Raw genomic sequence first — 21,191 nt, 5'->3', positions numbered from 1 at the left:
TCGATTTTCCTTTACTGTTTCTCGTTAGAATGTTGCAAAAATCAAAGAGGGCTCCATCTAGCTCATAACCAGTTCCCATGCACCTTAAATCTTGTCATCAGATTACTCCAATGTCGCATACAATCTCTCATACTTTCCCTCTCTAGATCTCAGATTTGTCTAACTTTGATCGACCTCCATCTTCCACCAGATATTGGTTGTTGAAAAGCATGGAAAAACAACAACATAATCACATCTCCCACTTATCTGTTCTCTATTAGTTTTGTCCTAGGGTTACTGGAGATCAAGCACCAAGAGCTTAGACCCACACCCACCGGTATCACATGAAGAACTCCCTTCCTTTCTCTTTCCATGCCTTTATCTCTCTGCAGTTCTATTGGGGGTTACTGAGTGCTCACCGGAGATCATACGTATCTCATTTTCTCTCCAATTAATTTCAGAAAATCTAATGGAAAACAAACCTCTCTCTCTCTCTCTCTCTCTCTCTCTCTCTCTCTCTCTCTCTCTCTCTCTCTCTCTCTCTCTCTCTCTCTCTCTCTCTCTCTCTCTCTCTCTCTCTCTCTCTCTCTCTCGATTGCATCAGGTTGTGTAGCTTTGAAAATGGCAAAGAATAAGTCGCTACTGTTGAACACAATGACATGTCACAAATTTCTGGAAATGGCAGTTTAGGTCCCCGGATTTTGGTCTGATGGCATAATACGCCCCGATCCTCAATTCTCTTTGCATCAATAGTTTCAGAAAAGAACAAAATAGACCCTATACTTTTATTTTCCGATCTTTTTGTAATAAATTGATTTATGTAATTATTTTAATAGTATTTGGGTTTAACATAACAAATTTTGAGTTTTCTTTATATTAATAGTGAGATAAAAGAAGGGCGGAAAGGTAAATTGTATTTGGGTTTAACATAACAAATTTTGTTACAGCACACTGTGATAATTAAGTTGGTTATTTTAATTACACACTGTGTTTCTTGTGATGTATATATATCTTTATTCTTGTTTTGTACAGAAGGTTTTTTTTTTGAATCAATAAAATAAAGACATTCTCTTTCTATCATATCTCTTTATCTTCATCAATTCTTACAAGGTATCAGAGTAATTGTGTTCGATCCATCTTCTTCAAAATTCTTCTTTCTTGCTCTGTTTTCTGCAAATCCTGTTTCAATCAATGAATTCTCATTCTTCATCCAATAATTCTTCTCAAATTCCTGATCATTCCAGTCCCTATTATCTTGGATATGCAGATAATCCAAGTTCAATTCTCGTTTCTACTGTATTCAATGAAATCAGCTTCTCTTCTTGGAAACAATCGATGTCAATCGCCTTGTATGCCAAAAACACATTTGGATTCGTTGATGGTACTATTCTTCAACCTGCGATTACTTCTTCAAAATATTCTGCATGGTTCTGAGTCAATTCGATAGTTATTATTTGGCTTCTAAACTCTCTTCACAAGAACATTGCTAATAGTGTCTTGTTTCTTCCATCTGCACATGAAATTTGGAAAGAGCTTCACCATCGCTATTCTCAATCTGATGGATCATTGATTTATCAGATTCAGCAATAATTATATTCGATTTCACAAGGCACGGATGACTTTCCTACATATTTCACCAAAATTAAAATCAGATGGATCATTGATAAGTGTTTTTTTTTTTTTTTTTTTTTTTTTTTTTTTCAATTAACGAAATCAAGAATATTCATTCTCTTTCAAAAAAAAGGAACCTTCTGTACAAAACAAGAACAAGGAAATATATACATCACAAGAAACACAAAATGTAAATAACTTAAAGAGCTTAATTATCACGGATTGATGACGTGTAACAAATTTAACAAGGTTAATTAAAAGGACCAGTAATAAAGGAAATTGGAGCTTTCTTGTGAGCAAATAGGAACCTATCATTAGAGCTTTCTTATGGGTGATTTGGTCTTACAGAAATGAGTTATGTTTTAAAAGTACTTGTAAGAGTATTGCCTAATTAGTCTGTAAGGTGGTGTCTGTCTCCCTTTTATGGTTAATTGTTAGAGGCAAAGGTTGTGGTGGAGTTAGACATAATTCCTAGGGTTATTTTTATGTGTTCAACCTTCATTGCCTAGCTAGCAACCATCTAGGAGTGCTTTTCATAAAAGTTTGCGTTGTTAAAAAAAGGATCAGTAGTGAAATGAGATCCATACTTAAACACCATCCGAGGAAAAAATGTTTCGAAAAAAGACTGTTTTGAGGACAAATATAAATTCATAATGACCATTTTTGAAAAAATTTCTTTAAAGAATTATACTTTTTGTTTTAAATTCTAAAAAGAAATAGATTAATTACACTTTTGGACGTTATAGTTTTTAGTTCTAATATGTATCAAGAAAGAATGAGTAAATTACTATTTTGGTCTTAGTGGTGTGCACTGTTATGCACTTTAGGTCCGTGTTTTAACTTTTTTTACAAGAACGCCAAATTAAAATTTTCCATGCGATTTGCATGATATACACATTAGGTCCAAGTTTTAAGATTTTCAGATGGATTATCACCATGGTTGGCGAAAATTACACGTTTGATCCCTATAGCCATTACAACTAAGGCGAAAATTACACGTTTGATCCCTATAGCCATTACAACAAAGACTTCTGTGTGAATTGTATATTGCAAATTGGATTGTTATTTCTTTTATTTTATATATAGATAGCAATATGGTTTTAACAATAGTTTGTTTAGTATTTTATAATAGTTATAAATTCTAGTATTCATAAGTCTAAAACATGTGTCCTATTATAAAGGGATAATGACTTAGGAGGGTAATAAAGTTTCCAGTTTGTTCATATTAGGTCCTAACGTATTTTTTGTGTGTATTACACCATTAAGGTTGTTATAACCATTTAGAAATAATTCATTTTACCGTTTTCCTCCCTGTTAAAAGAACTATTTGTAAACGGTCAGAATAACCTTAATGGTGTAATACGCACAAAAAATACGTAGAGACCTAAAATGGACAAACAAGAAAGGTTATTTTTAGTATTTATTATTTTGAATATATATTTTTAAGATTTTTAGCATTTATTTTTATATGTGTATTTCATATAAAGTTGTTGAAATTAAAAAGAATAAAAAGTAGAAAGGTTTAGATTGGATTGGATTGGATTCGATTTTGTAACCATATCATCCAGTTAACCTCTAGCAAGGAGCTAGAGAGAAGAATAAATTAAGGCCGAATTGAATTTTGTAACCACATCATTTAGTTAACCACAACCTTAGAATTCTGAAACGAAAACCAACGAAAAGAAAGATCCACAAAAAAATCAAAGAGCCTATCTTTTCTAGGTTCATTGCTACTAAAAAGTAAAGAATTACGAAACGTCCAAAGCACTCATATAACCATCATGAACACCGACTCAACAATCGGGCGTTCCATATGAACCATCGGTCTAGAATCCACACAATCCACCACATCACGGATAGATGAAAACACAAGAAGGTCCAAATGAAGCCAATACCCAACCCGACTCCAAACCTGATCAGCAACCGAAAACTGCAGCAACAAATGCTTCACACTTTCTTGAGAATTAAGACATACAGAACACAATAAGGAATCTATCACCACCCCCTTTCCACCAGTTTGTCTCTTACCAGAATGCGATCCAAAAGCACACACCATAAAAAATGTTAATTTTAATAGAGACAAAAGGGTTCCACCTAGTAGGCATACTACCCATAGGAAGCGTCATATCATTAACCCAATTCCATGCTGATTTATCAGTAAAGGTACCCGACGATTCAAGCTCCCAAGACCACTTATCCGTGCTGATTTAATATCTCCACAAGATAATCAAATTGCCATGTTTTGTTGTTTTTTCATTTAAGTTTTATTACGTACTAGGTGTAATACTCATGTATTATATGAGTTCATTTTAAAGGAATAAAAAATGAAATTCTAAACATTTGTGAAGTTTGAATTTATAAGAAAAAAAAGAAAAATATTGAACTATTAAAATTAAAATGCTTGTTTTTTTTCAAATTAAACAAATAATTTAGCTATATAAACAAAGAAAACTAATGAAACTTTAATTTTATAAAATTTGAAATTAGAAGGAAGTCAATTAATGAAATTGACAAACATTTATTATTATATTTATTGTAATTATTACATTTAAATATTATGTGAAAATTAATAAAATGAAAAAAACCACAAAATGTCATGTGAAAAACATTAATTGAAAATAATCACAAAATGACATGTGACCAAATCAATAAGAGCATGACATGTGACAAAAAGTGTTTTTTTGACAAAATTACAAAAATGGTCCCTTTGGTTTACTAAAAGTGACAAACTTAGTCCCTATAATTTTTTTTGATGCAAATGGTCCCTGTGCTTTGCAAAACTTGCAGAGTTTACCCTTTTTACTAACACCGTTAGTAAAATGCCGATATGGACTGAATTTGTAAGGGTATTTTCGTTTTTTCAAGTACAAAAGGACTAAATTCGTGACATTTGATAAACCACAGTGACCATTTTGGAAGTTTGTTTGAAAAAACATAATAAATTGGGTTAATGCCAAGGATCGAAGTTGACGTCTCATACTGAGGTCAACGACTTTGCCATCAAGCTAGGAGGAGGATGATGTTTCTCCTTCGGATTTAATCAATATAACAATAACCAAACGAATCATTTTATCATTATTATCACTATTATTAATATAAATATTTATTCTTATTCTTATTACTTTTATTATTATTATTATTATTATTATTATTATTATTATTATTATTACATAACTATATTTTATAAATGTATAAGAACTTATTTATATATTTAAAAACATGATTTCTTTTTATTTTAAAAAATATATTTCTATCTTTAAAACCGTATTTATATATTTAATATTATATACAGACTTTTATATATTTAATATTATATACAGACTTCATGATTTATAAATAAGTTTGTAAAGATATAAAAACGTATGCATACATATTTATTAATTTAAAAAAAATACATGTATGCATTTATACATATTTTATGTATTTAAACATTTGAAACAAATTTATGCATATCAAAAACGTTTTTATATGAATTTATATAATTTAGAAAAATATTAGTACGTTTATATGTTTTTAAAACGTATTTATATGTGTTCACACATTTTAAAAACATATTTATATGTATTTACATGTTTTTAAAATGTATAAATACATATAAATACGCATCAATATGTATATAGATTTTTAAAATTAATAATTATATATACATACATTTGTATGTCCTTAGTAACTTATTTATATATTTTGAAAGCGTTTTAATATAACTTTAAATATATAAATATGAATTTATAAACAAAAATAATGTTTTTAAATAAAAATAATAATAATATATAAAAATAACGTTTTTATGGAGATATAAATATGTTTATTAAATATTTATACATTAATATATAAAAATAACGTTTTTATGGAGATATAAATATGTTTATTAAATATATATACATAAAACTGTATTTATACGTTCATAAAAATGAGTTTATATTATAATAAAAATAATAATAATATTATTAATAATAATTAAAACTCATTCAATTAAAAACAAAATTGTTAATAAAAAAAGAAGAACGGCACTTTATATTTACTATTACAAATATATAAGCACAAGTTGATTCTTATCTTGGTGGAAACAAGTGGTGTCTGTTTGCGAGAAGACCCGGGTTTGAACCCTACCCTCTTAGTTTCTTGACTTTTTAAGGCAAATAACAAAAATGGTCCATTTGGTTTGGTAAATGTAACGAATTCAGTCCTTCCTATATTTGAAATGACTAAAATACCCCCACATTGGATGCACTAACGGCAACATTTTAACGAAATTAGTAAAAAGAGTCAACTTTGCAAGTTTTGCAAACCACAAGGACCATTTGTATAAAAAAAATTATAGGGACTAAGTTAGTAACTTTTAGTAAACCACAAGGACCATTTTTGTAATTTTGTCAAGTTTTTTATTTATTGAGAAGGATTTACCCAATTATTTATTTTTAATAAATAGGTCTTCATAGACTTTTTGTTTTGTTTTTGTTTGCGTACTTTTATCTCAAATATATAATTTACACAAGTAATCTTACACATCAATCTATTTTATTAGTTTTTTCAGTCGAAAATAAATAATTAATAAAGCCGGCACAACACACGAGCTATCAACCTATCAACACTTGTTTATAATAATAAAAAATGGTAACTGCATCATCTAAACGGTAAATGTCAACTTATCCCAAGGCTATGTGAGTAATCAATAATGGAACATTTATTGTGTGTTTGATAGGGTTTGAACCTTAGACCTTTTATAGGAAACTTTATTCACCAATCATTAAACTCCCGAACAAAAGTTTTAAAGATATAATAAAAGAACATACTTTGCTAAATGGATTTCATGAAGTGCCTCTTACAAAAATTTTTTACACAAATTGACGTGATTATCAAAATGATGATGTAATTATGAGTTAAAAGAAAAAAGAATTTTATAGTTTTTATTAAATTTTTTAGTAGCAAGGAGAAATCATAAAGCAATTTTGTGGAAAAAATGCATTGTGTGAATTGTATATTGCAAATTGTATTATTATTATTTTTAAATTTCTGATAAATGTACAAAAGGGGGTAACTTTTATAATAGGACACATGTTTTAGACTTATGAATACTAGAATTTTTAACTATTATGAAATAATACACAAACTATTGCTAAAACCATATTTCTATTTATATATAAACAAAAGATTCATTGCAGTAATTCCATTTAATTCCTAAACAACAATAAAATATGCCATGGAATGGAATGTAACAACTAATTTATTATCTTATTTCATTTTATTCAATGACAAACCATTATAGTTGATAGAAATATATTAAAACTATAGTGAACTGAATTTATCTTTAAACGGTAGCATTCTCGACAATGCTCTTCATTCTTCGAAGTTTAAACGAAGAAACTGTTTGAAGAGGTTTATCAGTTGTACGAATAAAACTATAACACATCATCCCAGACACCGTTCCTATTATAGGGCCCACGATATACACCCAAATCCCTTTATAATTATTGCTAGCTAATGCCGGCCCGATAGTACGTGCGGGATTCATCGATCCCCCTGATACTGGTCTGAAAAATAATCCATATAAAAAAATTAATCTTTATAAATATAATATTTAGTTATAAGTATATTTTATTACATTAGCTTTTACCCTGCTAAGATGGAAGTAATGCATACGGCCGATCCTACTGCTATACCCGCTAATTCTCCTACCTGAAAAATTATTTTAGAATCAAATTATGGTTCTTGTTAACTTTATGACATTTTCAAAAAAAGTCAATGTACTTTTGTGGTGTACTTACGGCTTTAGAATCTGTGGCTACTGCTGACGTAACAAACATCATTGTAAAAGTGACGATGATTTCCATTATTAGGGCTTGTTCGTCTGTTCCTGAAGGTGTTGTTGTTCCCAAATGTTTGACTTGTTGTAAAAGTACACGTAGGCAGAATGAAGCCGATATGGACCCTGTTAGTTGTGCAGCTGCATAGATCGGGACCTTCATAAACACAATGGATGAGATTTATTTGTCATCAATATATATTTCCATTATAAAGATTCTTAACTTATCTATGGACCCACAACTTTTAAGTTTATATAACTTAGAGGACAAAAGAAATAAACTACTTGTACTATAATTGCACGAGTCAAAATTTTGAATTTGTGAATGTTATTAGTTATTGAGAACGAGGTTTTATTTTCATTTATTTATCTGTTTCTTTCATAAGTTCTTGAAAAAATTCTATTATGGAAGCATCCACAAGGGTTATAGTTTTTTCTTACAACTTTTTCATTTTATGGTGCCATGCACCTTGGGATACTAAGTCAACGATTCAAAAATCTTATCCTATCTTCATCATAACAAAACATTTCCTCACTTTAATGTCGTAATAGAAAACCTTATATGACATACTAATGATAACTACTAATCAATTTATATATTTATATCTAAGTATGAAACCTTACTTGAAGTTAAGGATTTGACTTGAGTTCATTGAACTCCATGAAAATATTCATGATATTATTGAAGCTATACAATACGCCAATTAAAAGTAGGTCATGTAGTGGCCCAAATCAGGTTATATTCGACCTGGCTTCCCATGGTCCTCATGTGCCCATCATTATCACATAATCACATTAACTACATATGGTTCGAGCCTATTGAGATTTATGGTCTAAATAACATGATCCATTATGTTATTGATGGTCTAGGTCTAGCCACGTACCTGATTCCAAGGAAAATGTCTCACAGATGCAAACGCTAGTGTGACCGCAGGGTTCATGTGTGCACCCGAAATATGTCCAACTGCATAAATCATAACCGTCACAATGAGACCACCCGCAAGCGAGGCTCCAAGTTGAGACACCTTGTGTTCATTGCTTGTGGCAAGTGCCGCCGATCCACATGTCACAAACACCAACAAGAAGGTGGCAACCGCCTCTGCCACCACCTGAAAAATAAATCCAAAACATCTTGAAATCATCTTGAAGATGATAAAAAAGGGTATATAGATGTTGTAAATCATAACGTCCATAGAGCAAGATGGTTATCATTGGATGCCATGTATATAATATGATATCAACCATTATGGAAATGGTAACTTACCTTTCGGAAAAAACCGGGAGGATACCGAAGTTGAAGTAATGTAGCGACTTTAAACTGTTGGTTGTCTTCTGTTGTTTCGGTTGTAATGATGGGTAACTCATTTGTGTCATAATTTGAATGTGCTATGGACATGATTATGAATGTAAGGGAATCTTTTATGATAGTCGTAGCTAGAAAGTGTGACACCTTAGGTGCTTGAGGTTTGTATTTATATAATTCTCGTTATTCCCTTTCCGTTGAAAAAACAATTAACCAACTTGAAGCATATGAAAAGTAAGTTTTTATAAACAATATAAAATTTAACTTGTGAACAAGATAAAATTATCGGATGCATGATTTTTAATAGAAGGTCTTGGCAATTAACACTTTGGCCCCTTGTTGGCTAGAGATTCTGTCGTTTTATTGTCATGTTTTCTGTATCGACGATGGTGATTTTATAAAACTACCAATGAAAAAAAAAGTACATTTCCAAGTGGAAATAACATTTAGTGTTGTGAGTCGAACAAAATTAGTTAATCTTGAAGTTCATGCTGCTATTGTAAATCCAAAAGAAAGGTAAAAGAATTGTTCGTGAATGGTTCGACAGAAACAAATTCGTTCATATTCATATATATTATAAATGAACGAACATGACACAAATTCCTATTTACGTTCCTTTATTTTCTTTGTTTACGTTTGTTTATGTTTGTTCCTTTAGCTTTATTTATTTTTATATATGTTTAATTGTTTTTTAGTTATATAATATATTATATGTTCGTTTATGTCCGCCCGTTTATTTAGTTTGACATCTTCAATCAGCATAAACCAATGAATATGAACAAGGCTTTCTTCGTTTATCCGTTTAATGTTTTTTCTTTTATTCAACTAACTTAAATGAACGAACGTGAAACATGCTTTTTTCGTGTTCGTTCGTTTCATTTACGGCCTTAATTATATTCTCTTGATTGATGTTTCACCGGCTTTACAAGATTTTATGATTTTCAAAATTCTTTTTATATCATTCACTACAAGAAATATCGGTATTAGCGACGACACCTTTAGCGACGACACCGGATATTAGCGGCGACATGTAATTGACGCGTTACATGTCGCCGCTAATAGTTGGTGTCGCCGCTAATGATGCTACAGTGTCGATCCGCGTCAAATCAACCATGTCCGTTCGATCTGCTTTTCATCCAACGGTGGGAAATGAGGAAAAAAGGCGCTATGTTTTCCCTCCACGGGTGTCGTTGCTAATACCCTATTCTCGCCGCTAAAACCCCAGCATTGCCGCTAAGGCGTCGCCGCTAATACTCGTCGCAGATAACCCCTCCACTGCGTCACTTTCTTGTTCGTTCTGCTTCCTTTCACTCCTCCAACGATAATCGGCCATTGCACCTCCTCCGACGACCTCGTTTGCGCCACATGACTCGTCTCCGACAGCCATTACTGCCGGCCACTGGTGGAGCTCCATTATTACTAGCGACCACACTCATTTCCAGCGACAAAAGTTCGATTTAAGGTCCAATTTCTTCCCTATTTTCTATTCAACTTCTGTTTTGAAAAAATATTGGGTGTTCGACGCGGACATATTAGAGGCATTGGGCGAAAACCCCCTACCGTTGTGTCTATGAATGATCAAGAACAACCAATGACACAAGAACCATCACAATCATAGGTAATTGTTTGTTTAAGTTGAAAAGTATAATGCTATAATGCTATAATGATATGTTGGTAGTTTTTGAAAAATATAATACTATTATGATATATTGGTAATATATTTTGATTTCTTTGTAGATGGAAATGCTGCAAATGATATTGAAGGACCCGGCATGTTCTACGACATTAGAAGAGTGGTTTCGTTCATTGTCACCACCAAATAATGAAGAAAATGATGAGAGTGATGGCGAGGAGTAGGAATTTTAGGATTTTATGAAATGTTTGTTTAGAAGAATACTTTAATTAGGTTGTATGGACTAATATTTTTGATTGTGGATTAATATTTTATAATTGTTATATTGTTTTTGATTGTGTATGGGTTAAATATAACTGATTTTATAAAATTGTAGATTTATATTCCATAAAATTGTAACAAATAAGAAAATGAAAAGAGTCTTTTGCAGCGATGCTTTTAGCAGCGACATATAAATATTAGCAGTGACAGGTAAGTATTAGCGGCGACAAGAAGGGCATTAGCGACGATGTATTTGCGGTGACGCGTCGCCGCTAATACTCTACTTTTTTGCGGCGACGGTTGTCGCCGCTAATACCTTTAGCGGCGACAAACCTACTTTTTTGCGGCGACGGTTGTCGCCGCTAATACCCGTTTTTCTTGTAGTGATTCATTGAACTAAGGACTATATATTTTAAAAAGTAGGTGGATTTAAGGACTATATAGTTTAAAAGTAGGTAATTTTGACCGTTTCAAAAAAAAAAAAGGTATTCTGTTTTGAACTCAACCGCTATAATTAACTATCATAATAGTCATTCTCAGCGTTTGCTAAAATATATATAATGTCATTCTGTCCACCATCAATACATATTTATTTGTAACATAAGAATAAACCTTATAGGTTTTATATTCTGTGTTGAAATGATATTCCTTAAATTAGTTTCCTGTAGAAGTTTTAAGGAAAAATTAGATGACTAGATATAGATTATTATACTTTTTGCTGTCTGATCATGAGTGGTGGATAGGCAACTGTGGGGTATATATATATATATATATATATATATATATATATATATATATATATATATATATATATATATATATATATATATATATATATATATATATATATATATATGATCCAATTTGTGTTAGGACTTATTTTAAAATGAGTACTTGTAAGGACACTTTAAAAAAATTGAAAAAAATCTAAAAAAGATACAAATCATAAAATCGAGCATAGATTTATGTCCGGGAGAAAAAAAATTGGAAAAAATTTTGCATCATTAAAATTGATTCATGATTCAATTTTAATTTTTAAAATTTTGCATCGTTATGATCCATGATTCAATTTTAATGATCAAAATTTTATTTTTCCAAATTTTTTTTCTTCCGGACATAGATCTATGCTCGATTTTATAACTTGTATTTTATTTAGATTTTTTTTTTAAAATTTTTTAAGGTGTCCTCACAAGTTTTCACTTTAAAATGAGTCATCACTCGATCTTCTCTCTCTCTCTCTCTATCTATCTCTCTCTCCGCCTCTCTATCTCTCTCTCTCTCTCTCACTATATATATATATATATATATATATATATATATATATATATATATATATATAAAACTGACGGTTTATTTGAGATTAAAAAAATAGAGATCTTGAGATTCAACATCAGCCACATATTTCTCATTTGTCACTGTAACATTCCAGCGTACCGGCAACAACGAAGTATGCCTAATCATAAATGGCAGAGAGGTATAATCATATATGATTATACATGTTTATACGTATATGCCGAATCATAAATGATTATACATATGTCTGTTCACATATTGAGTAATCATATATGATTATAACAGTTGGTGTTGGTGGCAGAGGTGGCGGTGGTATAAGTGACAGAGGTGGCAGTGGTAGGGTCGACAGGTGGTAGAGGTGGTTGTAATGGTTGTGGCGGTTACGGTTTTGGTGGTTGGGAAGGTGGCGGAGATGAAAGGAACGTGCGACGCTACATAATTATTTATGATTATAAGTGACCCACCGCATCGGTACGCTAGAGGGTTAGAGCGGCAGATGTGAATTATGTGGCTGAGGTTGAATCTTAAGATCTCTGGTTTAGGACAAGAAGGTCTTAAATTTAAGTTGTACAAAATATAAAGCATGAAGTGCAATTATTCCATGCACAAATATCCTTAAATATCGCATACGTTTGACCAATCTTATAAAAGATGCTAGATATAACCACAATTACAGAAAAACAAGGAAAGGAATTGGTCAATGTTGATCAAATATTCCAATTTAATCTGATATCTTAACTACTTATTTATATCTCCCGTATGAAACGTTAAAATCTCAATTCCTCTCTTAAAATTCCTTCTCCAAATAAATCCTTAACGCCTCCCCCATTCTCTCATTTCAATTCAAGTTTTGAAATACGAACTCTTTCTCTCTTAAACCATTTTATTCCCCCGTTGTTAAATCCCTATGGCAAATCACATATAAGGTCTCTTTTTCTCTCTCTTTATCGGTTGCAATCTCACACAAATACATACATACCAAAAAACACACCGACATCGAACCGCTTACCGCCACCACCGTAGAAAACCCATCATGCCAGTTGTCGCTGCTTACCATCACCTTCATAATCTCCATCATCCACCACGGGTACCCTCGAAACCATATTCAACACATTTATTTTAGATTTATAGGTATGGATATTGTTGTTCCATTTTTTCTTTTCGATTTATATGCTCGATTTTTTAGTTGTAACCTACCAACACCTTCGTCACGTCAGCCACCAAGGGTACCATCGAAACCATATTTTTTGTATATTTTTTTCGACTAAAAGGTTTAGATTTGTTGTTAATTTTTTTTTAAATATGTTCATCTTTCTGGTAACTATGCTCAAAGGGTCATCTCTCTGAGTATCGTTTGTACATGTTCCTTCTGATTTAGTTTTTATTCCAATTTTGTTTTCTCCCCAATTCTTGATTTTGATTCTGATGAAGGGTTGGTGTTGGTTTCATATTTTCTTATGTGGTTACTAAAAATTCTTAATGAGTATTTTTTCAGGTTATTCGCAACCCCTTTTTGGTGTCGTATCCCTTCTATAGCTTTTTATTGTTCTCGAGTTATTGTTGTAGTACCATGCGTGCAATAGGTAAACCGCATTCTTTCCCATCTTCATATTTCCAACATCAACCACTTATCGACACCGCCATTACACACCACCTTCCAACTATTACACCACCAATTCACATTTATCTCTCAACAAACCATAAACACACAACCCTAAACTATCACTGTCACCAATGAGACTCTTATTGAGGATGAGTCATATGTTGGCCACAATCTCTATCTCACCATCACTAATTTATGTTTTCTGATTTTCGTTTATATTGATTCTATTTTCGAAACCTCCCATCTCAATCAATCTTCTCTTCTCCATAGGTCAAGAATTTTATATTTTTTTGTTTTTTTTCTACTTGATAGAGAGCACTCGCCTAAATCAATTGTCGATGGTTACAGTGATATGCTGTTGAACATGATGAAAAGGTATGTATATTTGGTACTTTTTATTGATTGTGATTATAATTTTCAAGCAATAAAATATACACATTTTAAAATTGTATTTAAACTTCAGTCATATACAACAATAGTTAATAAATGCTTATGCCATTTATATGATCAAGAACACGGTGCTGGATAGAACAAAGTCAAAAAAAATTTGTCCGGTTCCCGTGAGGGTGAGATTCCCACCATAAATGGTTGAGAAAGGATGGTGAATAAGAACCAAAAAGGTATTTTCTTTTTATTTAGATCTGTAGATATGATGATATGTATATTTTATTTTTCAAGGTATTTGAGAGGATTTGTAGATGGTCTTCCTTGTATATTATGTGCAATGGTTAAAAGAGATGGAAAAGAACATACACAAATGTTTTGCATTTCTAATTTTATGGTGAGAAGTGAGATCAAAAGTTTGGTGGAATGTCCTAATTTTTGGTATGGTGCCCCCATTCCATTGTTAACCATTATCAAGTTCACAACTTACAATACCTTATCATTAGTTGACTATTCTTACCATTTGTATATGCTGAATTGAAGAAGATTGAACAAGAAACTCCAGAGCTCCCTGTTCCATGGGGGAGTCTTTTTTGTTGTAAACGAACTGTATCTTTCATTGTGTTTAAATGTATTTATTATATGAATAAAAGTAGCAATACTAGTATCTGGTTTCCAAATGCTATAAGCAAAACCATTGCTTGGATCCATTGTCTAAGGTTAAATTATGCACCTTTCACCATTCTTGTTCTTTCAAAAAAAAAATCAGAGATTTTAAACCTCTTTGAAAACTTTCAAGTTCATTAAAAATGGGTTTGACATGTTAAAGGTCTTATGACAAGAAGAGTGAACTTTATCACTGTTGCCTTTCAACTACTACATTACACTATCAATTATCATTATTACTTGGTTTTTTTATTTACATATTCAATTTCATAAAGGAATCAAAAGATTTGGGACATTTTCTAAAAGGGTATAAACCATTTAATGTTATTTTTTTGTAACGACGTAAATCTTCAACCAAAATTTTCATTTAAAAAATTCACAAAATTCATGCATTATATTTCAAGGAAATCATAAATGTCTCAATGTCAACATAAAATCTCAATCATAAGTCAAATCTCAGAAACCTCCATGTCATCATGAACAGATGTGTACAATCACGCTGGTGCCTTCCTGCGATCCTCTGGGGTACCTGAAACACATAACACGTAACGCGATAAGCACGAAGCTTAGTGAGTTCCCTAAATACCACATATAACATATTAGCCACTCGAAGCTATAACTCTATAAGACCCTCCGGTCAATGTGTCTCAGTGGGACCCTCCAGTCCCATAACTTCGATGGACCCTCCGGTCCTAACTCTGTAAACTCTGAATAATACACAACATAAATCACATAGAAATAATGCAGTATATAACAATACACAAATAACATATAAGATACTCTGTCACACAACCCTGATTACCACTCTAGGTATGTATACTGAGAAGACTCACCTCGCAGCTAGTAGGAAATAGACACACACTCGAGAATCCCGAACTAGCCTCCGCCTAACACATTAGACAACCATTTCAATTAATATCCCTCTTTTCCTCATTTACACCTAAAGTCCTTTTTTCTCTTTCTTTTCTCTTGGGATGGGTAAAATACCATTTTACCCCTCCATGGTCTCAATGTTCCTAATTGTCCTACTCTCAAGTCAACAGAAGTCAATATGAGTCAACAACCAAGGTTGACCCGACTCGTCGAGTGCACTCAGGTGACTCGTCGAGTCCACTCGTTTCCTCTGAATTCTTCCAAGGGTTTCACATAGCTCGTCGAGTTAACCTCCAACTCGACGGGTTATCATTGGGTCACGATTCGCTGGTGCAACCCTATCCGACTCGTCGAGTCATCTCATAGACTCGGTGAGTTGACTCATCTGGATGTCTCATATGGATGTCTGAGGCTAACTCTGCAACTCCAACCTCTAGATCTAGTCTCCTAATACCCAAAAGTCACGTAAAGGTTCGATCTTGACAACCATGCATGGCATAAATGCTTCATAATGCCATCACAAACCCCATGGAAGGTCAAATGCATGGGGACTTGCCTCTAACTTAATAAAGTTCAAAACTTTGGACCCTCAAGGTCCTCTCTTGTCGAGATCTTAGGTTCTAACATCAAACCATACCCATATAGCTCTAGAAAACAATATGTTGAGAGAAAACCCTAAAAGCTTCCCAAAAATGGGATCTAACGAACAAGAGGTCAAGATGAGAGATTTTTACATCAGAATAGCATCTAATGACAGAAGAATGCAAGATCCACAACCTTCTCTTGATTAGATCCACCAAACTCTTCCAATCTTTCCTCCAAAAAACTCAAGAATGCTTAAAATGGTCTCTCTCTCTCTCTCTCTCTCTATATATATATATATATATATATATATATATATATATATATATATATATATACCATGAAAATGGCAGGTTAGGGTTTCTTTATGTGAAGTGTGGCCACCCAAGGAGGCTATAAGTGCCTTTAAATAGGCTCCAAACCCGGGAATTTAGGGTTTCTCATTCCAATGCCTACTCGATGAGTCTACCATCGGACTCGTCGAGTATTTTATTAAACTCACATGTCAAACCCGCTTCTACTCGGCGAGTCATAGCACCAACTCGTCGAGTAGACCAATGATCCTCCAAAAATAATTAATGAAAATAGTATCTGGTAATCTGGATGTTAAAATTCACCCCCACTAGAATTGGACTTCTCCCTCGAAGTCCTGCTCCGCAAATAACTCTGGACGCTTCTCCCGCATCTCTGATTCCGGCTCCCAAGTCAATTCGGATCCTCCTTAATGCTGCCACTGTACCTGAACTAGGGGTACTTCCTTGTTTCTCAGAACCTTCACTTATCGATCCAAGATCGCGATCGGCCTCTCAATATAATTCAGGCTCGCATCAACCTGAATGTCTTCCAGTGGCACCATTTCCGTCTTATCGGCTACACACTTCCTCAACTAGGACACGTGGAAGGTGTTATGGATCTGACTCAACTACACAGGTAGCTCCAACTGGTATGCTACCTTACCCACTCTGGCGGTCACTCTGAAAGGACCGATGTATCGGGGTCCCAACTTACCCCACTTCTGGATACGGATCACCCCTTTCCATGGGGATACCTTCAGAAGCATAAAGTCCCCAACATGAAATTCTAGCTTGGACCGCCGCATATCTACATAACTCTTCTGGCGACTCTGGGCTGTCAGCAACCTCTGTGTGACCTGCTGAATCTGCTCGGTCATCTTGAGCCCTATCTCTGTGTTTCCCATCACCCTCTACCCCACTTCTCCCTAGCCAATAGGATTCCGACTCCTCCTCCCATACAGGAGCTCGAAAGGAGGCATACAAATACTCGAATGATGGTTGTTGTTGTAAGAGAACTCAGCCAATGGTATGTAGGTGTCCCAACTTCCTCCGAAGTCCATGACACAAGCACGCAACATGTCCTCAAGTGTCTGAATCGTCCGCTCGCTTTGTCCATCGGTCTACGGGTGGTACGCAATGCTGAAATGTAGGCATGTGCCTAACTCATCGTGCAATTTCTTCCAAAACGTGGAAGTAAAACGCACGTCTCGGTCCGACACAATCGAGGTCAGCACTCCATGCTGAGATACCACCTCCCTCACATAATTCTCAATTAATTTCTCTGCAGAAGAGCTCTCACTAATAGCAAGGAAGTGAGCGCTCTTCGTCAATCGGTCTAGAATCACCTAAATCGCGTCCACTCCACGCGCAGTCCTCGGTAACTTGGTAATAAAATCCATAGAGATCTATTCCCACTTCCACTGGGGAATCTCTAGAGGCTGCAATAGACCATGAGGACACTGGTGCTCTGCCTTGACTCGACGGCAGGTCAATCACCTCTCGACTATCCAGGCAACATCCCTCTTCATACAGGGCAACCAGTAATCTCTCTTCATGTCCAAATACATCTTAGTGGCCCCAAGATGGATCGAGAACCTCAATCTATGCACTTCCTCTATCAGTACACGCCGAGCTCCGCCCGTATATGGCACCCAAATTCGCCCTTGAAAGGTAATAAGTCCTCAACTGTCTGTCGGAAACTCGGACACCTGCCCAACCACCCACTCCCTCTTGCGGTTCTCCGGTTTCACGACCTCTGCGTGTGCCGTTCAAATGGTATCCAAGACCGAAGTCATCACCGTCATTCTCATACACACATCTCGAATTGGAGCACACTCTGTTCTGTGGCTGAATGCGTCGGCTACCACGTTAGCCTTGCCCGGATGATACAAAATCTCGCAGTCATAGTCTTTCACCACATCCATCCACCTCCTCTGGCGCATATTCAGGTTGGGCTGATCCATAAGATACTTCAGGCTCTTGTGGTCCATGTAAATGGTACATCGATCCCCGTACAAGTAGTAACGCCATATCTTGAGGGCGAACACCACCACCTGCAACTCTAGATCGTGGGCGGGATATCTCGTCTCATGGGCCTTTAACTGCCTCGATACGTATGCTATCACATGCCCTCTTTGCATTAGCACCACCCCCAACCCAGATATAGATGCATCACAATATCCCACAAAGTCCTCCATCTAGGGGTGTAAACGAGCCGAGCCGAGCCCGAGCCTGACCAAGCTCGAGCTCGGCTCGTATAATTTTGAGGAAGCTCGAGCTCGAGCTTGAGCTCGATTTGAGCCTTAAAATGAAGCTCGAGCTTGGCTCATGAACAATTTAGTGGGCTTGCGAGCCTAAACGAGCCTCCACACACATACACACACACACACACACATATATATATATATATATATATATATATATATATATTTGTGTGTGTGCGCATGCATGTGTATGTATGTATGTATGTATGTATGTACGTATGTACGTACATATGTATGTATGTATGTACGTACGTACATATGTATGTATGTATGTGTGTGTATATATATATATATATATAAAGAGAGAGAGAGAGAGAGAGAGAGAGGCTCGTTTAAGCTTGTTTAGGCTCGCGAGCCCATTAACTGAAGCTCGGCTCGAGCTTATTTAATAAACGAGCCTTATATTTAGGCTTGAGCTCAGCTCAGGCTCCTTTAATTCGAGCTCGAGTCGAGCTTTTAACGAGTCGATCACAAGTAGCTCGGCTCACTTACACCCCCACCTCTATCCCCTCGAGAAGAGCTAACACTGAGGCCTCGCGCAACTTCTGGCGAAGAGTCTCAAATGAGGTCTGCTGCTCTGGAACCTAAGAAAAAGTAACGCCTTTCTGGGTCAACCTGGTGAGGGGACAAAAATCTTGGAGAAATCTCTGATAAATCTCTGATAGTAGTCGGCCAAACCCAGAAAACTCCTGATCTCTGTAGGGGATTTCGGCACCTCCCATATCATAATTGCCTCGATCTTGGTAGGATCAACCAATATCCTATTCTGGTTGACGAGGTGTCCCATGAAATGGACCTCCCGTAGCTAGAAATCACACTTGGAGAATTTGGCATAAAGCCTCTCAGATCTCAATACTACAAGAATCTCTATCAAATGTTCCTTGTGCTACTCTCTGGATCTCAAATACGCCAATATATCATCGATGAACACGATCACCAATCGATCCAACATAGGCCTGCACACCCGGTTCATGAAATCCATGAATGCTGCCGGTGCGTTGGTGAGGCCAAAAGGCATCTCCACAAACTCGTAATGCCCAAAACAAGTCCTAAAGGACGTCTTCTGGATATCCTCCTCGCGGACCCTCATCTGATGATATTCAGATCTCAGGTCGATCTTGCAAAAGCAAGACGTGCCTTGCAACTGATCGAACAGATCGTCGATCCTCGGCAACAGATAACGGTTTTTGAAAGTTATCTTGTTGAACTCCCGGTAATCAATGCACATCCGGTGTGAACCATCCTTTTTCTTGGCAAAAAGGATCGGCGCTCCCCACGGCGAGCTACTTGGTCGGATAAATCCCTTCCTCAACAACTCCTGAATCTACGAGGATAATTCCTGCATCTCAAGCGGCGCAAGGCGATAAAGTGCCTTGGCAATAGGCGCCGCTCCCGGAACCAAATCAATCCGGAACTCCACCTGCCTCTCGAGAGGCACACCCGGTAACTCTTCGGGGAAAACATCCGAAAACTCCCTCACTATCGGGACCTCAATGATAGAACTCGATCTCTTGATAGCAATTCGCGTATCCACTAATACGCTACAAAACCCCTGCATCCCTGGTGTAGAATCTTCCTTGCTCGGATAGCAGAGCAGAATGCTGATCTACATCGGATACCCTCGCCACATACTGTAAGCACTCCCCCACTGGGGTCTCATATGGTCACCAATTGACGCTCACAGTCGATCACCACTCCGAACCGGCTCAACAAGTCCATGCCCACAATGACACAGACGTCACCAATGGCAATCGGCACCAGACCTATCGGAAATTCAACACTAAAAATCTCGAGCACACACCCCAGGATCACATCAGTGAAAAACACCGCATGCTCATCGGCTATAGAAACTCTCAGAGGTCGACTCAATGACTCACGCGGATACTGATGTGGCGACTATATGCAAATGATACGAAATATCGACTCGCACCCGAGTCGAATAACACTAGGGAAGGTACAAAACTCACAAGAAAAGTACCTACGCACAACACAATATAAGCACACATAATTCAGGAAAATAATCAAAAGAAAACATACCGGCCACGAAATCCGGTGCTGCGCGGACCTCCTCCACTGTCAGCTGGAAGGCTCTCCCACCAACCTTCGGCGCCTCAGCTTTCACAAGCCGACTCTCGGTAGCTCGTACAGTAGTAGGTTCAGATCTCTGCACTGATCCTTGAAGCAGCTAGGGACACTCGGCCTTGCGGTGGCCGATTTGATTGCAGTGGAAACAAATTGCCAATCCTTTGGGGAAATCCTTAGCCATGTTCCCCTCCTTGCCACACATGTAGCAAGACCCCGCTCGACATATCCCCTCATGATGCTTGCCACACTTCCCACAAGTGCAGCCCTTCTGATTCCTAGACCTCGAATCAGCGGGCATTGCCCGCTTGGGTGTCGGCTGATACTGCGTCATTCGCGATCCCTCCCCTGAGACTCTGCCTCCTCCCAGGCCTGAGTCTCCAACTCGATCTCCCTCTTTCGGGCATTTGACTGGAGCTTAGCAAATGACCGATATGTCGAGTTCTCCATGAACTCGCAGATATCTCTCCTCATAATGCTCAAATACCGACTCATACGCCCCTGCTCGGTAGACACGTGCTCAGGGCAGAACATCGCCCTCTTGATGGGTTTTAGCCATAA

At 35.9% G+C, this 21,191-nt stretch overlaps 1 protein-coding gene across 1 annotated transcript; it reads right to left on the bottom strand.

Annotated features, from left to right (window-relative positions):
• Positions 1–6,724: 6,724 nt before the first annotated feature.
• Positions 6,725–8,855, bottom strand: LOC145093352 (aquaporin NIP2-1-like). Its single transcript, XM_079031462.1, has 5 exons — positions 8,658–8,855; positions 8,278–8,502; positions 7,356–7,550; positions 7,205–7,266; positions 6,725–7,121 (listed from the first exon to the last, which is right to left on the bottom strand). The coding sequence occupies exons 1-5, from the start codon at positions 8,787–8,789 to the stop codon at positions 6,899–6,901; spliced, it is 837 nt and encodes a 278-aa protein (XP_078887588.1). The 5' UTR covers positions 8,790–8,855; the 3' UTR covers positions 6,725–6,898.
• Between the last annotated feature and the right edge of the window lie 12,336 nt (positions 8,856–21,191).

The sequence above is a fragment of the Lactuca serriola genome, chromosome 3, assembly GCF_051521515.1.
Source record: "Lactuca serriola cultivar US96UC23 chromosome 3, Lser_US96UC23_V15, whole genome shotgun sequence".
NCBI classification, from domain to species: domain Eukaryota; kingdom Viridiplantae; phylum Streptophyta; class Magnoliopsida; order Asterales; family Asteraceae; genus Lactuca; species Lactuca serriola.
The sequence above is the reverse complement of the archived record's forward strand: the minus strand, read 5'-3'. Positions and strand labels throughout refer to the sequence as shown.

What these genes read in the sequence shown, in the direction of transcription:
- LOC145093352 (XM_079031462.1), bottom strand. Translation starts at nt 8,789, where the DNA reads ATGTCCATAGCACATTCAAATTATGACACAAATGAGTTACCCATCATT. An exon ending in CTCCCGGTTTTTTCCGAAAG is followed by an intron (nt 8,503 to 8,657) that starts GTAAGTTACCAT and finishes TTTATTTTTCAG; the next exon opens with GTGGTGGCAGAGGCGGTTGC. An exon ending in TAGCCACAGATTCTAAAGCC is followed by an intron (nt 7,267 to 7,355) that starts GTAAGTACACCA and finishes ATAATTTTTCAG; the next exon opens with GTAGGAGAATTAGCGGGTAT.